At 43.5% G+C, this 20638-nt stretch overlaps 1 protein-coding gene across 5 annotated transcripts in view; it reads left to right on the top strand.

The window, feature by feature from the left end:
- The window catches only part of CPNE4 (copine 4), a 526674-nt gene that overhangs the window by 122218 nt on the left and 383818 nt on the right, over positions 1-20638 (top strand). For all 5 annotated transcript variants that reach the window (XM_051818460.2, XM_002722063.5, XM_051818461.2 and 2 more), the window contains exon 2: positions 7957-8137. In XM_051818460.2, the coding sequence (XP_051674420.1) occupies positions 7957-8137 (181 nt within the window). The remainder of the gene's footprint in view (positions 1-7956; positions 8138-20638) is intronic.

Here is a 20638-nt window from a genome sequence, read left to right on the forward strand (position 1 = left end):
CTAGCAAAGCATTAGTGACTTAAATCAGCCCAGAGAGTTCAGGGATCAAATGTGACTCTTACACTTATGGCTGGATAGCTATTGGTGGTTGTTTCAGTTTCCCAGGCTGCCATGTGCTTGTGCAGTGGGAAACCTGATAAGACCATCCATAGGTTTTCATGAGGAACTCATAGCTTCATGTCCGATGCCTGGCAGTGCTATGAGATCAACACGTGTTACAGGCACTTAATGGTATAAATACAAACAATAGTTGTATTAGTTTAGTCAATGCTCTGAGACACTCTTCTGAGGACTTTATGTGGATTAATTAATTTACTTCAGAAGACAAATATCCAAGGTAGGAACTATTATTACTCTCATTTTAAAGATGGTAAAAGCGAGGCACAGAGGAGCCAAGTGACTTGCTCAAGGTCCCACAACAAGTGAGAGATGAAGCTGGGATTTAACCCATATGCTCCATTGCTAACTGCTCTTGCATCTCCTGTGTGAGTGTCTGATCTTTGATAAGCAACTCTGCGGCAGTTTGCCTTGTTTTACAGATGCCTAGTCCATGTTTGATAAACTTGAGACTCAAGTGTGTTCCACAGGTCAGCAGGACCAATAACATCTGGGAGCAGAATCTCAGGCCCAACTCCAGCTCTTGAAACAGAAATTCCATTTGAACAAGCTCTCCCAGATGAGAAGCCCTGCTCCAGAATAGGAAGTTAGGCAGATGGTGTCTCATGCATGCCTCCAATCCTTGCTGTGTCTAGCACAGCACTTGCCACCTAAGAGCAGAGCTAAGAGCAGATCAGGGGGTGCCCAAAAGAAAACACCTGCCTTATCTCTAGCTGGAAGAAAGATGCTCAGTACCTTGGGCATCCAGCCTAGCACCAGGCCTGCCGCAGGTGCCTCATGCATTGTTCTTTGATTGAGATGGAAGTGCTGTGTTATAGAGACATCCAGCACACCAGCCTTCCCTGGATGTGCTCGACATTTAAAAAGCCAGATAATGCCCAAGCAAGCAGAACAGTGATTATGTACTTACTCTTAACGCAGTCTTGAGACAAGCTCTGCTCAGTTGGTTCCCCTGTGAGCTCAAGCTGATTCTCTTCCCTCTTGAGCACTCTATTGTCTTGATGTTGTTTGCAGCTCATTCAGAAGCTAATTAAGTTTTAGGATCAGTTTGTCCTATTAGAGTGTGGATATGCTGAAGTGGTGGGTTTTTATAACTTAAATTATCTGAGTGAAAGGACAATTATAATTTGCTTCTAAAATTGGCCAAAAGTCAGCTTTCATCAAAATAATTCTCAGCAGACATTTGTCTCTGTAAAACCAGGGTATTGTATGAAAGGCAACAAAGAGGATTTAAATAGGCCATGGAAAATGTATTGATAATCTGGCCATATTAATCCTGTTCTCTAACAGACTGTGAAATTACTTGTTTACTTCACTTATCTGGGTCTGTAGAGGTAGCCCATCACTTGTTGACAGAGCCATATTTTGGGATCACCCTTCAGCAGTGACCCTACTGGCATGTGCACTACCTTCAAGGTCAAGGCCAGGATTACTGTTACACAGGAGCTCATGAACTCCAGCATGTATTGTCAGGGCTTTCATTTGTGCATGGACAAGGAGGTAAGCCAGAGACCCCGCATCTAATGGGAAAAGTTGAGTTTTATTTTCATGTCCCCATGTTTCTTTTCTGTACACTGTCCCTCCAAAGAAAATGGTTTAAGTTGATTTCATCACCAGCCCCCATATATTATAAGTTGGGTGCTATTGGGGAAGCAATAAGAACCTAAAGGAGGACATGTACACAAGAGATATTCACAATGTTCATGGAAGATGTATACTATGAAAACACTATGCTGGATTTCAACTTTTTCTGCAACAAAATAAATTACCCTTTCTTTAAAATTTATTTATTTATTTATTTGAGAGAGAGAGAAAGAAAGAAAGTCTTCCATCCACTGGTTCATTCCTCAAATGGTCACAATGGCTGGAACTGGGCCAATCCAAAGTCAGGAGCCAGGAGCTTCTTCCATGTCTCGTACATGGGTGCAGAGGCCCAGAGACTTGGGCTATCTTCTGCTGCTTTTCCAGGCCATAGCAGAGAGCTGGATCAGAAATGGAGCAGCCAGAGCTCGAATTGGTGCCCATATGGGATGCTGGCACTGCAGGCAGTGGCTTTACTTGCTATGCCACAGCACTGGCCTCATAAACCACTCTTCTAATTCCATTTCTGCATGAGAATATACGAGTATATGTATGTGTATGTGTGTGTTGTGTGTGTGTGTCCATGCTGGAATACTTTCAAATGTGTTTATATTAGTTCTACTGCGTAAGAACATACTGCAAACCTAGCAATGTAACACAGAACAAATGTATTGGTTTCTGTGAGACAGGAGTATGGACATACGTTAGTGGGATTCACTGTCCTAGGGGCTCACTGGGCTGCAGTTAGGGTGTTGAGCAGGGCTGCCATTTCATCATTTGACTGGGATGCTTCACTTCCAAGATCATGTGCTTTTTGGCAGAACTCATTTCCATTTCACCTGCCAGGCTGAGGGTCCTAATTTCCTGCTTACCATTGACCAAAGTCCTCCTCCTGCCTTGACTCCCTACCATGGTCATTCATTGAAACTGTCTCCACAGCTCTTAGCAGGATGGTGTTACTATCTACTGTGAATGGCTGCAGAAGTGACATTCTATTACTTCTGCCATATCTTATTAGATTGAGAGCAAGTCAAGGTTCCACCCATATCCAAACAGTGGGGTCACACAGGGTGTGCATGCCACCCAGTGTCCATGTCAGCATCTGTGCTGCTCTAGGTCAGTTTTCTATTGATTCAGGAGGTTTTTCAGTGATGTGATCACATTTCTTGGAGTGAAGGTTCCCGGAGACCAGCCACTGGGATAAAATAGACCCTGTTGATACTATGCTGAAATACTATCTATCCTTTCACTGCATCCATCCCCCAGTTGGCTGTGGCTGTGGCTGCTAATATCTCAGAGCTTCCCCTCTTCTGGACAAAGCCTGATTTCTGCCCTCCTCAGGGAGAGAGCATCAAATCTGAAACCCCTTCCCTTGCAGTAGAACAATGCTGTGGTGTAACTCACATTTTAATGGTTTTTGCAGAACGAGGCTAAGCTGGACTCCAGCAGAGGCTGTGTCCGTCACCCCCACATCCCTTCTCCCCCACTTCCCTTCCCTCAGCTCTTCTCATAACCAAGTGCTTCTGTATCCTGTTTCACATATTGCTTTGAGAGGGCCCACTGTAAGAGTGTCAGGAAATCATTCCTACCCACAAGCTGAAGAAGCAAGGAGTAGAAGTGGTTGCTATTAAGGCTCTGTGAAAGCTGAAGCCATGGAGTTGGAGCTCCTGACAACAGCTCTGGTCATTAGCTTGGCCACTGCTGAGGATCAGGGCAGGAATGGGGATGAAATAGGCTGACCTCTTCCCTTCCCCTCCCTGAGTTTGCATCCTTTCAGTAACCCCAACAGGACACTTGCCAACATTGTGCTGGCAGTCTGTGTAGGGCAGTCTTGCAGCAAAGGAAGCTAGCAGCTACAACAGGGAAGGGAGGAACAGAAATGATAGCATATCAGCCACCTATAATCTTTCCTTCAGTCCAGCTGTCATGTTGGCACCAGACTGATGTCTATCAAATGCCTTTTTGATCGTGGTCCAAATCCTCCAAGGGATCCATTTAATTTCTGGAATATATAACCTACTGATAAAAAAAATCTCTGAACATATGCATTCAGTTCATTTGTTGACTCATTTATAAAATATTTGAAATTACTACCATTAGCTGATAATTCAAAGAAGTACATACACTTAACATAGGATATACCCATTAATGACTGCATTTGTTGATCTTTTCAGTTATTTTGGGCATTTTGTGTCACATGTGATTAGAATGCCATGTTCTTAAGCAAGTAAGATTGCTGATGGGAATCTCATCTTCACCTCTGCCATTCATGGTGTTTGCTTGCCTGCATTATTGTATTCTATTCAATCAGAGATTTTTTTTTTTTTTTTTTGCAGTAATCTGTTTGGTAGGGAGGGGGACTTAAAACTAGATACAGGCCGGCGTCGCGGCTCACTAGGCTAATCCTCCGCCTTGTGGCGCCGGCACACCGGGTTCTAGTCCCAGTCAGGGCGCCGGATTCTGTCCCGGTTGCCCTTCTTCCAGGCCAGCTCTCTGCTGTGGCCTGGGAGTGCAGTGGAGGATGGCCCAAGTACTTGGACCCTGTACCCCATGGGAGACCAGGAGAAGTACCTGGCTCCTGCCATTGGATCAGCGCGGTACGTGGCCGCAATGTGCCAGCCTTGGTGGCCATTGGAGGGGGAACCAACGGCAAAGGAAGACCTTTCTCTCTGTCTCTCTCTCACTGTCCACTCTGCCTGTCAAAAAACAAAAACAAAAACAAACAAAAAAAAAACACAAGAACAACCAGATACAGTGATCTTAAATCTATTTAACCAAGTACATGTAAACCAAAAAATGTAGAAATAACCTGAAAGTAATAATGAGTAATAAGCGTCTCACCGCTCTCCAACATTGTGGCTCTCCTTCTGCAATTCCCATCAGAGTCTTTTTAAAAATCAATTTCTATTTACTTATTTGAGACATGGAGGGTAAGAGAGACAGACAGAGAGATCTCATCTGCTAATTCACTCTCCAAATACCTGCAATGGTCAGGGCTGGTCTGAGAATGCAATCAAGATTTCCCGTGTGGGTGTCAGGGATCCAGTTATTTGGGCCATCACTGCTGTGTCCCAGAATCTGTACTAGTCAGGAGCTGGAGCTGAGACTTTAGGCCAGGTCTTCTGATGTGGAATGGAGGCATCTTAATTGGTATATTCATTGCTAGGCTAAATGTCTGCCCCTCACCCCCCATTAGATTCTCTGTGAACCACACCTAATATGTGATCATCTGTCATATGGGCCACGAAAGATTTCTGTGGGCTAATAGATCATTTCCAGGGAGCCAGATAGTTCTTTGGAAAGAAGTCTGATTGAAAATGAATTTTCCATCCCAGGAAGTTGGTAAAGCAGCTTCATAGTATTAGTAGAGCAGGTACTCTTGTTTACCATCTCACTTGTGAGCCTCTGAGAGGTATTGGCTCATGTTTAGGAATCCTTAGATAAACTAGTGATTTGAAAAGTGACTGTGTTCTTAGGTGATGGGTAATGTATCCAGAATGTATGGGCTTCAAACACACAATCCTTTAAAGAGGTAGAACTTAAGTCTTAAAATAGTAGCAAGAAATCAGAATTTTTAGTTAGCCATGGGAAAGTGAATTATTTAATTATGAGAGAAGTCAGATTATGATAAAAAATTAGTTACCACTTTGAAGCATATACTGTATACCTGTACTGTGCAAATCACATTGCATGTATTAAGTCATCTGTTCTTTACAGCAAGTTGTCAAGGTGGGAATTACTATCAAACAGTGAAGTGCTGTACTCGGGGTCACATGGGGAGTGAGCGGAGGAGCCAGGATTTGAACCTGGAACTGCTTATCTTCTGACGGTCCTTTTTGCATTATACTCACAGTTAAGACTGGTATTGAGAAGATATCCCATTCTCTATATAAGACATTCTGTATAGAGGAGGCAGTGCATTCAGAAAGGCGTCTTCAGTGTGAGCATGAGCCACCCTAGAGGTAGGAGGGACCATTCAGGACTGTAAGAGAGGAACGTGGGTTTCCAGGAGCCAGTTACTGCATGGGGAAATGCAGAATTCAGGAAGACACTGATTGTAGAATGAGCTGTCCTTATTTAAAAGTTGGTAAAGAGAGTTTACAGCATCTTTCCATATCTGGCTCAACACAAAGCCATCATCACACAGCTGATTCCTCCCCTTCCTTTACTTTGTTTTAAATTTCATTTTGTGTGTACTCTGTCACCTATGTTGCTCAAATTGTTAATCTGTTCAAAACTTGTAAAAATATAAGGCCAATCAGTTATTATGCTGTGAATCCATGATTTGCACATTTTCTATATTTGAATGAAATTTATTTAAATATAGGAAGGAGGTATGACTGTGGTGGGTGAAGTAAGTCAAGGATATTTTTTGTATCCACTGTTGCTTGGTAGATTGGAATAGTTCTCCAGCTGAAGCCTTTACATGCAGTGAAAATAGCATTGGCTGGGAGATTGAAAACTGGCATTCCAGCCCCAGCTCTGCCGTTAGAACAATTGTGTGACCCAGGCCAAGCTGCCAATCATTTCTGACCTTGAATTTTCTAATATGTTAAAACAAAATTACTGAAGTCCCTATTAATGTCCAGTTTGGCTGAAGATAGAACTCTCATCCACAAATTAATTCCTTGACCTGTACTAATGCAGAATTGCAGCTCCTCCCCCCTGTACATCCTTTAACTTGATATCTTAAAAATGAGGCCGGCAAACATTTTCTTTTTTTTTTTTTTTAACAGGCAGAGTTAGACAGTGAGAGAGAGACAGACAGACAGAAAGGTCTTCCTTCCGTTGGTTCACCCCCCAAATGGCTGCTACGGCTGGCGTGCTGCGCCAATCCGAAGCCAGGAGCCAGGTGCTTCCTCCTGGTCTCCCATGTGGGTGCAGGGGCCCAAGCACATGGGCCATCCTCCACTGCCTTCCCCGGGCACTGTGGCTCTCTTCTGTGAGAGAGCTGGACTGGAAGAGGAGCAACTGGGACAGAATCCGGCGCCCCAACCAGGACTAGAACCCGGGGTGCCTGCGCCGCAGGTCTAGTGAGCTGCGGTGCCGGCCAAACGTTTTCTGAAGAGAGCCAGACAGTAAGCATTTTTAGACTTGTGGGCTGTGCAATCTCTGCTGCAACCACTCAGCTCTGCCATTGTAGTGAAAGCAGCTACACACAATGTGTCAACGAATGGGGGTGCCTGTTTGAACCTTTACTGGTGTGCATGCATGTGTGTGTGCATGTATGACACAGAGACATGGCCATCACTCTGTAAACGAGGTAGCATGGTGTGCTCACCAGAACCTTCTATGATGCTGGGCACCAATTGGAAACTCACTAAATATCTGTGGAAGAATGGAAGGAAGGAGGGAGAGATTAGCCCCACTTTATTTTTTAAAGATTTATTTTATTTATTTGAAACACAGAGTTACAGAGGTAGAGACAGAGAGAGAGAGAGGTCTTCCATCTGCTGGTTCACTCCTCACATGGCTGCAATGGCCAGAGCTGCACCGATCTGAAGCCAGGGGCCAGGAGCTTCTTCCAGGTCTCCCACATGGGTGCAGGGGCCCAAAGACTTGGGCCATCCTCTACTGCTTTCCCAGGCCGTAGCAGAGAGCTGGATCAGAAGAGGAGTAGCTGGGACTTGAACTGGCTCCCATATGGGATGCTGGCGCTTCAGGCCAGGGCTTTAACCTGCTATGCCACAGCACCAGCCCCAGCCCCATTTTATAAATGAAGAGATTCCACCATAGGGTGCCAAAGCTGTGTGAGGTTGAGGGTTGAGGAAGCTGGGAGATGTGGCTGTTTCTTCAGGTAGCAGTGTGTGTGTCTGTTCTATTGCATAGGAGGAGAGTTGGGTTTTGGGGGAGTCTTAAACCTTGAGATGTGATTAGCTTGATTAACCAGCAAATCTGTAAAGTTTCCCACAAACCATGTACTTAATATAGAACTGGATTACAGTTTACAGTCAACTGCACTAATTCATTAATTTTATTTCACAGACTAAAATTTTTACTATGCAAATGGATGCAAATAATATAGGAAAATAGTGTGTTAACCAAGTGCAGCTGCACTTTTTTTGTTTTTTGGTTTGTTTATTTTTTAGTTGTTTCATTGGAACTGTGACACTGGGTTGGAAAGTGAGATAATAAATACCTTCAATGTTTGAAATTGTATGTCGAATACTTTCTTGAAGGGTGATTGGGAGCCTTTCTTCTCTCATAAACATTGCAGTGATTGGCACATCTTTTTCTTCTCTTTCTTGCCCAAAACAGGATGAAGAAGATGAGCAACATTTATGAGTCAGCTGCCAACACACTGGGAATCTTTAACAGCCCCTGCCTGACCAAAGTCGAGCTGCGTGTGGCGTGCAAAGGCATTTCCGACCGAGATGCCCTTTCCAAACCAGACCCCTGTGTCATCCTCAAGATGCAGTCCCACGGGCAGTGGTTTGAGGTAGGCAGGTCCAACAAAATGGAGAGAAGCCTGCTGGGATGATGGGCTCAAAAATGTTTTGACATTTCCTGTCTTCAGGTGGTTTATTTTGATGAAGTAGAATATTCTAGAAATGCATGTGAACATGTTTCTGTTTATCTCATGATGTTTTGATGTGGCTATTTTGATGCTATGGGTATTTTGAAATTTTCCTTTTGTTCATGGGCCTAAAACTTTTAGTAGGCTTTTATTAATGACCTAGAAATATTCACAAAATACTCTGTCTCAGGCCCAGTTGTTGGCAAAGGGTAGAAAGTGAAAGGGTCAGGAATATGGTAAACCCAGATCCCAGTCTCGGCTTGAGTAAGAAAGCTGATGTTCCAACAATAGTTCTGGACATAAAACCTTCTGATTTGGTTAGAGTTTGGGGAATGGAAGCTCTGAAGAAGTAAGTTTTGGGGTGGTTGGGAGAGAAATGACTGTTCCGTTTGGACTAACCTTCCCATAGATCCTGGCTTAAGAGAGGGAGCCAGGAGGACATGTGTGAGCAAGTCAGTCCCATGGAATCCCTGGCCGCTACTGTGTAGTCATGGGGCAAGCTCTGGTTCTGAGGTAGGTTGGAGTACTTATTATGCAGGGTGATTGGCCACAACTGAGTAGTAAGGGCTACAACTCGAGGTCAAACCCAAAACAGGATGGTGGGACAAGCACTGATGCAGGATGAATTGTGTGTCTGTGAGAGAAACATGGCTTCTAGTGTCTGTTGTGGATCCGAGAGAGTCACAGGAGACCCAACAGCGGCAGTGCAACCTAGCACTTAGCACCGAAGGAGTGACCCATTCCAGGCCCCTCAGTTGCTAGACCTGAGTTGGATATCATGCCTCAGGCTTGGTTGGTTGGAGACTGGAGAAGGAAGAATCCTGCTTGTGGAGATCGTGAGTAGATATAACAGCAAGGAGATTATGGTGGCCCAAGCCAGGGGAGGGATCTGAGACCTTCAAGCTGATTGTGCCAGCATGCAGCTTTAGATGGCTTTGGAAGGTACTCAAAACACATACAGGCATCTCCCAAGCTTACCTGTAGAATGTGCACACAGCAGGTTTCTTAACATACACGCTTGCTGTGCTTATACATGATGGATGAAATGGGGTTTCTATGAGTTGTCCTTATGTGGATGTCAAGAGACAACTTGGTATTTTCATGGGGGAGTGAAAGATTTACTTCTTGTTGTGCCTATTGGATTCCCATCCATTATGCATCCAGTGCTATATTTGGACAAGTGCTTCCGGAACTACCTCAGGTAGACACAGAGGTACCTGGAGAAGGGCAGGAAGGATGGCTTACAGGGCCACATCACACAGTATCAGCTGAACTTTACTGAGTGCTTACTAAGTGTAAGGTACTGTTTAAGTGCTTTATGTAAAATAAGTAATTCAGTGCTCACAGCAATTCTATATTATCCCCACTTTACAGATGAGAAAACCGAGAAACAGAGAGGTGAAGGATTTACCTAAGATTATTTAGATTGTAAACTGAAAATCTATTATGGAAACCTGGGCTCTTGGGCTCCTGACCCTGGGGTCTTGATTGCTGCTTTATACTTGGGCAAAGCTCTGGTGTCAGGCTTCAGTGGATCGTGTGGTGAAATTGCACGTTGAATTCTGTGATTAGGTTTTGTCTGTTTTTCAAGGTTTTAATTTTTTTTTCTCTTTCATGGCTTCTAGGTGTCTATATAGGTTTTTTTTTTAAACTGATTTGAGGTGCATGGGGAGCAAAGGAGGTGGTTGTTCCCCTTCTAGGGGAACCAAGTGCTCATGGAATTTGGGGAAGGGGTTTAAAGCCATGCTGAGTAGAGCAAGAGCTGATGACAACCTCTTGGATCCTGGAAGTCCTTCAACACCTGTTGCCATCTGTGCGCAGACAGCTGGAAGCTCCACCTTTGGGGGACACTCTTCCACTTTGTGATAGAAATAAGGCTCAGAAGACCCTGACATAGCATGTTCACTTCTGTGAATATGTGTGGGAGGTTTTTTTAGCTCCTAGTAAACAGGTGAAATTCAGGTGTGGAGGATACATGCATGGGGAGTCCCGACATATGGGAAGACTGGGAATTTCAATCCTACTCCAGGCTCATCCAGGACTTCCACTGTGAATGTAAAACAGTATTCAAAGGATTCGGAATGTGTAATCTATTTTTTTCCTTCTAAATATCTTCATTGACTTTGTTGGTGGGTTTTTTTGTTTACTTTTTAAAAAATTTAACAAAATTAAATAGAATGTCTACATTAGAAATATGTCACTGTGAACATTAGAGGTATGAAATTCATGTCCTAATCCCCCTTTTGATGATTCCACTATTATTTCTATGCATTTCTTCTTAGTCTTTTTCTTTTGGCATAGTCTTACACAATTCTTATCATGAATATACATTTTTCTTTCCTGATTTTATTGCCTTGTAGTATATGCTTTCTAAAATATTGCTATAGTATTGATCATTATGATTTTTACAGCTATGTAATAACTCATCAAATGAATTAATTTCCTATTTTTTCACTTTAAAATTTCTTCCACAAATACTCTATTTTAAATAGTACTGCAACAAACTTCTTTAAGTATAGGCTTTACCATTCTTTTTGGATGAGTTCCTAGAAGAGTAGAACTGGTGAGGAAACAGTGAGACTTTTGACATACGCTGCCAAATTGCAGCATTGTAACCAAGTGGCATAAGTGAACACTTCTGAGACTCCAAAGGCAAGGCCTCTTGAGAACTGAAAACTTACTCAGCTCCCTGGAGCCCATGCTGCATCCCTGAGTGTGGCTGGATGTTTTCCATACAGCAGAACCAAGATCATAAATATGTGGCCCTTGGCAGAGATCCTGTGAGTGGCAGAATACTTGTCCTCATTGGGAAAACCCGAATTACACCCCAGACTTCCAGAATGTTGCTCCAATCACCATTAATCCCATCTTCCCATTAAATTTTAATACACAATTATTGAGCTCCATCATGGAAACCCTAAGTAATTCTAAGGACTAATTACTCTTGGATAGATTCCATATGGAAACACGTTAGAATGAATTGTGAACTATGGTGAATTGTTGGTAATGATTATTAGTAATGATTTGTGTGGTTATATCTAACACATCAATTATCAGTGGACTCAAATAAGATTACTAACTTTTATAATAATATTGTATCAGTATAGCACTTTATATTAACAATGCCAATCTAATCATTTCATTTTGTTACTCATAACAGTCCCAAGAAAAAGTAGCAAAGACATTGCAGTTAAGTGTAGCATATCATGGACATGGTTTGTGCTTTCAAAGACCTCAGCATCCAGTGGAACTTGTAGGGCTAGAGCATCAGTTGTGTGACCTTGAGAAAGATGACTCGGGGCCAGCATTGTAGCATAGGATAAGCTGCCACCTGCAGCGCTGGCATTGCATATGGGCATCTATTCGAGTCCCAAATGCTCCGCTTATAATCTAGCTTCCTGATGATGCACCTGAGAAAGCAGCAGAAGATAGCCCAAGTGTTTGGGCCCTTGCACCCACATGGGAGACCTGGAAGAAGCTTCTGGTTCCTGGATTTGGCGTGGTTCAGACCCTGCCATTGCAGCTGGCCGGCGAGTGAACCAGCAGATGAAAGATCTCTCTGTAACTGCTCTTCAAATAAACAAAATAAATATTAAAAAAAGTAAACCAACCAATTCCTATAATTTCACCTGTTTTTTAAAAAAAAGAAAAATGACTCAAAACAAGATTTTGACTTAAATGTGTTCCTTTCCCTGACTATGTGGCAAGGAGACCCCTCGAAGGTGCCATTCCTCCATGGTTCTCTATCATCTGCGCTTTCTCCTCCTTGCGCTCTCCTGTCCACATGCAGGGTTTAGTTGATCGAGCCTTCCTGTTAGCAGAGACAGGAAATAGCATCCGTGGTGGTGGGCTTGCTGCCTCCCAGGGAAGTGAGCTTGGGCTTTTCCCACAGCTCCTCCTTGGCTAGAGGACACATGGAAGAGTTCCACAGGAACAAGCAAGCCTGTCTCATGCCTTGACAGTAGTGGGCCATCAACCCTCTGTGTTTTGAGCCATTACAATAGAGCCCAAAATAGCAATTTTGGCTGTGTATGAGATACTCACATTCTGATTGATTCAAAGGTTAAAACTTTTGTGCAAAGTGGGACAGACAACCCGGACATGTAAGTGATGGCTTCAAGTTGCCGTCTACGTATGTCACTATCAGTTATGTATTAGTTGTTTTATATAGATTCCTCCTAGTCCTTGTAACTCCTCTGCAATACAGGGTTTTCCAGATAAGGAAATCGTGGTTCGGGCAGGATAAATAAGTTGCCAAGTTCATACAACCAGTAAGTAGTAAAGCTGGAATCTGGTTGATTCTAAAACCTGCATTCTTTCTACTTTGCCAAAGGCTGCATACAAAGCTGGCGGCCTCCCCGGCCTGCAAATGTATTTTGTCTGGTGTTCTAACAAGTTTTGTGTTGGCTGCCAAAACTTAAAGGTCAGGAGGTTTTTCCTAAAACTCCAGATTTCGAGTTTCTTTAAGTAACCAGGAAATCCGGCAAGCGGAGGCCTTTAATCCTCTGGCCAAAATGAGTGAGCAGTTTCCTGCCTCAGCAGAATGCCAGGCATCTCCCTGATGAGCCCACTTCACTCCCTCGCCCAGCCCAGAGGCCTGGGGAGCCTGTGGGTGAGAATACACTCCTGCGTCCCTGCCAGGGCCTCTGAAATGGTTAAACTCCCAGCTGTGGACAGAGATGAGAGCTGAAGAATGAAAATTAAGTCAATTAAAGCATTCCCTTGGGATATCACAGGCACGCTCCTTTCTCAAAAGGTTTTTTTCACACTTGTTGACTTGCAATGTTTCAATGGCTAACACCTAGCATGGCAGATGATTAAAAAAATACAATTTTTTTGAGTTATTCACAAAGTTTCCACTGTGGTTTTGCATCAAACTCCCATTTGGGAAAAATTTGATGTTGCTTCCTACCTCCCCCTTAACACATTCTCAATAAGAATAATTTCCTTTTAAAAAAGTTGGTTTTAGTGATATTAGAAATCTCACCCTGAGCACCGAATAGAAAGAAAACAAAATGCAATATCAGAGCCAGAAAATGTTTCCTTCTAGTTGCCTGTGGTCATGATCCTGTGACCGGAGACTGATGGTTCTATGATTTTCAGTCTGTAAACAATGCACTTAGAGGTTGAACTAGGAGATTGCTAGGTTCCACAGATGCAACTAATTGGCTGTCTTATAATTAAAATCTCAACTGGTTAATGCCATGACACATGAAAGCAGAATCAAACAAGATGGAAAACTAAGGCTACAAATGAGCAAGTGTTAGAATTGAAATCTGTGTTGGATGTGAATTCTCTAATTTTCCCTGAAGGAGAATGTTTCAGCTGGACAAATAATATCTGGCTTGATGCAGGGAGGAGGGCACCTTGGCACCGATCCCCCTGCCTCTTTGGCCTGGAGAACTAGCCAGCCACATTCTAGATATTCAGACTAAGTATTGGTCATCACATGTTTTCATAGTGTAACTCAAGCCCTGTGCTGGTCACTTGGGAGGTGGAATTAGAGGCCAGGAATAGAGCTGGGGAAGGTGTCTGATTTGGAGCCCTCTGTCTGTAACTTGAACCCCCTTTAACACCTCACAGGAGGTGTCTCTGACACCTTGTCTGGGAGCCTATGCTCACGTCTACCTAGACTCACTACTGAAAATCATCTCCTTAAAGAAAACCATCTTCCCTTTGCAATTTTCATCTATTTCCTTTTTAATTCATGGTGATTTATTAAATATAATAAATATATTGAGAGTATTTATACAATATATCAAGCACTTTTGTAAGTACTTTATATGTATGATAATATTTAGTTGTCAATGTGATCCTAAAAATTTGACTCTGTGTCTTCTATATTTTTCCATATTTATTGAAATAAAATTGACAATGAAAATCATGTATGCTGCAAGGGCTCAGAGGAGTTAAGCAACGAGCACAAGTTATAAGTGGAGGAGCTATAGCAGATGGAGCCAGGCCGGCCTCAGAAATGGGGTCCCACTCTCCTTCCCTGAGAATGACGAGTGCCGTCTGCTGAGTGTTAGTCATATGCCACATGCTGAGTCCTTACGTCATAGAATCCTCACGTCAGTGTGTAAAACAGGACCTGTGATGACCCATTTTACAGATGAGAAAACTGACACACACCCACAGAGTACACGCAGGAGATCACAAGACCAGTGAGAAGTGGTATTTGGAGTTGAACCCAGATCTTTATGTCTGAACTGCCATGCTGTCCCATGTGGCACTGCACTTCTCTCATCCTGTTGTCTTTGGAGCCAGAAAAACACAACTAAAGCACATTCCAATGAATGCATTTTCCTCTCCTTTATTTCCAAATTGCTTTTCTCATCTGAAATCATGGATTAAATATGGATGTGGAGTAGGTGTAGCTATTCCTGCCCTTTGGAAGTCTATACTCCTCTGAAGCCTGTCCTTGTTCCAAGCTCTTCGTGTCTCCTAAAATTGAACATTCGTTTTCCTGGCCCTGGAATTTGGAGTAGGGGTTTCTGGACGTTTTGTAGAGAAAGGTATTTTTAATTTCTTAAGATAATGAGGTGGTAAAGTAAAGTGATGTCTCCATGCTACTTTAATGCAGCTCAGAGGGTGCCAAGTACAGTGGGAGCTTTTTTCAGGACAGAATACAGTGGGGCAATGACATCAAGGGCTTACACGTTCATTGCTATTAATACCTTCCAGAAGTCCACTCACAATCGTCCTGTTACTTGTGAGCAATTAAAACTCAAATCCTTTCCGTGCAAACTGTGCCAAGAAAACTATGCTATTTGATCCTTTTGCAATTAATGCTTTTACCATTTATGTTTACGTGTTTTCCCTTATCAGAGCTCACTGAGATGATGTGGATCTCAATTTCTTATCTTTTATATGACTTAGGTCTCCCACATGCTACAATCTTGGCTTAATTCAGTAGTATCATTTTTAAGGATATTTTCTTAATGCAGCGTTTTATTTTTGTTGTGATGGTATGATTGGTGATTATGACTTATGATTTATGTCCTGTACATTTTTCATTTTTTTAGATTTATTTATTTATTTTAAAAGGCAAAGTGACAGAAAGAGGGCGATAGAGCTATGTTCTATTCACTGGTTCGCTCTCCAAATGGTTGAAACAGTCAGGACAGGGCAGGTTGAAGCCAGGAGCCAGGAACTCCATCCTGGTCTCTCACATGTGTGTCAAGAGCCTCACGTACTTGAGCCATCATCTTCTGCTTCTAAGATGCATTAGCAGGGAGCTGGATTGGAAGCACAGTAACTGAGACTCCCATGCGGGATGCAGACATCCAAAGTGGCAGCATACCCTTCTTGTTTCATTTTATGGTAAGGCACATATGTGTATTTGTTATTCAGACTTGTTCAAAAACATCATTTTAACTGGTTGTATACTATTCCTCACATACAATCACACCTAATTTGCTTAGCCAGTTCTCCATTGTTGGATATTTATTTATTTTTTTTTAAAGATTTATTTATTTATTTATTTGAAAGTCAGAGTTACACAGAGAGAGGAGAGGCAGAGAGAGAGAGAGGTTCTCCATCCACTGGTTCACTCCTCAATTGGCCCCAACAGCTGGAGCTGCGCTGATCCAAAGCCAGGAGCCAGGAGCTTCTTCCGGGTCTCCCACGTGGGTGCAGGGGCCCAGGGACTTGGGCCATCTTCCACTGCTTTCCCAGGCCATAGCAGAGAGTTGGATTGGAAGAGGAGCAGCCAGGACTAGAACCGGCACCCATATGGGATGCCGGCACTTCAGGCTAGGGCGTTAACCTGCTGAGCCACAGCGCTGGCCCAGGATATTTATTTTCAAAATTTTTCACTATAAATAAGTTTAGGATAAATTTCTCATATTTTAGGAATGTCCACCCTTCCAGCCTAGATTTAAGAATTCTTTTCCCAGGCCGGAGCCGCGGCTCACTAAGCTAACCCTCCGCCTTGCGGCGCTGGCACACCAGGTTCTAGTCCCGGTCAGGGCGCCGGATTCTGTCCCGGTTGCCCCTCTTCCAGGCCAGCTCTCTGCTGTGGCCCGGGAGTGCAGTGGAGGATGGCCCAAGTGCTTGGGCCCTGCACCCCATGGGAGACCAGGAGAAGCACCTGGCTCCTGCCTTCGGATCAGCGCGGTGTGCTGGCCACAGCGTGCCGGCCGCAGCTGCCATTGGAGGGTGAACCAACGGCAAAGGAAGACCTTTCTCTTCTCTCTGTCTCTCTCTCTCACTGTCCACTCTGCCTGTTAAAAAAAAAAAAAAAGGAATTCTTTTCCCTAGAAGTAAAATTACTGTGTCAGTGTAGGTACATCCTGAAGGCTTGTCATTGAAACAGACAAAATGCTTTGTCAGAGAACAGTAACAATGTAAGACCCATCAACACTATGGAAGGACCCCAGTTATTGCTTTAGCATTGTTGTTTTTATTTAAAGCGGTTTGTATTTCATAAGTGGAAGTTATGTCTGTTTGGAGGAAGACTGGAAATACCCACGCATATGTTTCAGCCTGAGCTTCTAAAGATTTCTGCTGTCACAGGGCATAGCATTCAGAGCTCAGACTGTGCAGGGAGGTAGCCTAGGTGTAAATCCCAGCTGTGTGAATGAGCAAAGACTCCAATCTGCCTGTGCCTCAGCCTCAGTTTCCTCATCTATAAATGGATATGATGGGGCCAGTGCTAAGGCTGGGGGGTGACATTCCTCCCTGTGGAGCCAGCGTCTCGTAGGGACACAGGTTCAAGTCCCCACAGCTCAGTTTCTGATACAGCTCCTTCATAATGTGCCTGGAAAAACAGTGGAAGATGGTCCAAGTGCTTGGACCCCTGCACCTACATGGGAGACCTAAATGAGGCTCCTGGTTTTAGCCTGGCTCAGCGCTGGTTGTTGCAGTGATTTGGGGAGTGAATCAGCAGATGGAAGATCTCTCTCTCTCTCTCTCTCTCTCTCTCTCTCTGTTTCTCTCCCCTCGCCCCGTCCCTGCCTCTCTTTCTCTGTGGCTTTGACTTTCAAATAAATAAATAAATCTTTTTAAAAGAATGCATATGGTAATGGCATCTCCCCTAGTAGGAACACTGTGAGGATTAATAAGTCAACACATGTCCAGTGCTTAGAGTTGTTCCTGGCTCAGACTGAACACTCCCTAAGTGCCACTGTGACTGGGCAGATTGTTATGCCTGTATCTTGCCTTGAGAAAAATGAGGACTAAAGTAATTACAAGAATACCCTGGCTCCAGGCAGACCTGGAGGTCACTGGGAAGTGGAAGCTGGGACTGGGACTGTGTCCCCAGATTCTACTGCAGTGCCTGCAGCAATGGCTGTTTGGAGTTGAGCAGTGAGATGGACTCATCTCCCTGTGAGCACCTCCAAAGACATTTGGGTTTCTGGGGACAATCCCAACCTCATTTAAGAGACTTGGAATACACCTCCCATAAGGTGTATTCCTTATTCATGAATGGGGGTTGTCACTGAGGCAAGAAGTTTGGTTGGGGAGTTTGATGAAGCGTTTGTGTGCAAATTGTCCTCACAGCAACTGTGGCCATTCTGAAGGGGCTTTCCACCAAAGGCTTGGAGGATGTTTCCTTTTGTTCATAGATGAGGGTTGTAACGTGCAGAAGTTCCTACTCAGATTCTGTTGAGCTTCCTTTTCCTTCTTACCTCTTTTGGGCTTTTTTAAAATTTAAGTTTTATTTATTTATTTTAAAGGCAGAGTTACAGAGGCAGAGAGAGAGAGAGAGAGAGAGAGAGAGAGAGAGAGAGAGAGAGAAGGGTCTTCCATCTGCTGGTTCACTCACCAAATGGCCCAATGGCCAGAGCTGGGCAGATACAAAGCCAGGATACTGGAGCTTTTTCCAGGTCTCTCATGTGGGTGCAGGGGCCCAAGGGCTTGGGCCATCTTCTACTGCTTTCCCAGGCCATAGCAGAGAGGTGGATAAGAAAATTCAGCAGCCACAGGACTCAACAGCACCCATATGGAACACCGGCACTGCAGGCGGTGGCTTTACCCACTACACCACAGTGCTGGTCCTCTCTTTTGGATTTTAAACTTGTTCATACTCTTCCTTCTTGCTTGCTACTTTTCCTCTTCTGCTGGGGAGACCGAGGCAGGGAGAACACAGGAGCTGTGGTTAGAGATGCAAAGCGGGACCTCTGTGCTCTTCTCCATCCCAGCTTCTGAGCTCATCCTGCCTGAAGGTCTCAGTGAGACCATGGGAAGCAAAGTTGAGTTATTTTCTCAAAACTCAGCTTCTGCTCAGCTCTTTTCACTTTTCCCTCCTTCAAAATCAGCTAAATACAGAGTTGCAGGGCTTGTAGTATGCAGACAGTTCCCAGCTTCCCTATTCTGAGTCATCAGGACATTTGGTTTTGGTGTTTTGTTTATTTATTTATTTATTTGTGCGTTTGAAAGGAAGGGTTACAGAGAGAGAGAGGCAGGGGCACAGAGACAGAGAGAAAGACAGAGAGAGCGATAGGGCTTCCATCATTCCCCAGATGGCTGCAACAGCCAGGGCTGGGCCAGGCTGAAGCCAGGAGCTTTATCTGTGTCTCCTCCATAGGTGTAGGGGCCCAAGCACTTGGGCCATCTTCTGCTGCTTTCCCAGATGCATTAGCAGGGAACTGGATCAGAAGTGGAGCAGCGGGGACAAGAACTGGCCCATATGGGGTGTTGGCATTGCAGGTGATAGCTTAAGCTGTTACAACACAATGCCAGACCCAGGACATTTGTTTTAATCTCAAGGTTTCCAAATAGTGTTTTTGAGGACACCTAGTTACCTCTAGAGTTTCTGCAGATGTTTGTGAGAAATATTAATTTATCAATCAATATTTGCTTTTTATCAACTTTAGTGAGACATTCTGCATATAAAATGCATCAAAATGTATCCATTTAAAATGTTTAGCTCAGCAAGTTTTGACAAATATTTGTGCCCTTGCAACCATTATCCCAATCAAGAGATAGACTGCTTCCTAAAATATAAGTTTATAAATTTAAATATATTACAGAAAGCATCACAGGTGTTTCTTTTTCCCTCCAGCTTTACTAAGCTACAGAATTAATGTATACAGTTGCGGGTGAATTTAGATATAGGTATAAACTCACGCTAGTATGCCCACAGTCCAGATAATAAGCATATCCATCACCTCCACAAGTTTCCCTGTGCCATTTGGGTTTTGTTTGTATTTGTGATAAGAACACTTAGCATGAGATCTATCCTCTTAGCAAATTTTTAGGTACACAATGCCTTAGTGTTAACTAGGCACCCTATGGCTCCATGGATCTCTGGAATGTCCCCACTTTATGAGAGTGTAGTTTTGTACTCATTGAACAACAAATCCCCATATTCCCTCTCCACTCTAGTAATTCTCCTTCTATTTTGTACTTCTAGAACATTGTCCTCTGTGCTTAGTGCCTCACTTAAGAGGAATCATGTACTATTTGTCCTTCTGTGACTAATTTCACTCACCATAAAGTCTTCCAGGTCACAAGTGGTGGAAGTTTCTTCTTTTTTAATCCTGAGTCGTTTCCCAATGTGTGTTTATACCATACCTTCTTTATGCATCCATCTGTTAATGGACATCTAGGTTGATTCCATAAGTTGACTGTTGTGAACACTGCAGTGAAAAACATTGAAGTGCATACAGTTCCTCCAGAGCCCGATTTCACTTCTCGTGGAAATATACTCAGAAATGACATTGCTGAATTATATGGCAGTTCTATGTAATTTTTTCAGAGACTTCAGTACTGTTTTCTATAGTAGCTGCATCATTTTACATCCCCACCAGAGTTATAAAAGGCTGCAGTTTCTCCACAACCTGGCCAGCAGTTGTTATCTTCTGGTTTTTCAGTGTCAACCGTGCTAACAGGGATGAGGTAACATCTCAATTTGATTTTGATTTTGATTTGCATTTCTCTGATAATTAGTCAAATTGTGCACCTTTTTGTCTTGTTTGGAGAAATGTCTATTCAATACTTTGTCCATTTTTAATCAAGCTATTTTGCCATTGTTGTTGTTTTGAGTTTTAGGATTTAAGACTTTCTTTTAAGATTTAAGATTTTAAGATTCATTTTTCTTTTAAAATTTATTTTATTTATTTGAAAGGCAGAATTACAGAGAGGAAGGGAGAGACAGAGAGAAAGAGAGATCTTCCATCCACTGGTTCACCTCCAAATGGCTGGCACTGTGGCATAGCTGGTAAAGCCGCCACATCAGGCTGGATCAGGCCAAAGCCAGGAGCTAGGAACTTCCTTTGGGTCTCCTACATAGGTTCAGGGACCCAAGTACTTGGGCAGTTTTCCACTGCTTTCCCGGGCACATCAGCAGGAAGCTGGATTGGAAGTGGGACAGCCAAGACTTGAACCTGAGTCCATATGGGTCCATATGGGATTCCAGCATTGCAGGTGGCAGCTTTACCTGCTGTGGCACAATGCCAGCCTCTTTAGGAGGCTTTA

The sequence above is a fragment of the Oryctolagus cuniculus genome, chromosome 4 (assembly GCF_964237555.1).
Source record: "Oryctolagus cuniculus chromosome 4, mOryCun1.1, whole genome shotgun sequence".
NCBI classification, from domain to species: Eukaryota; Metazoa; Chordata; class Mammalia; order Lagomorpha; family Leporidae; genus Oryctolagus; species Oryctolagus cuniculus.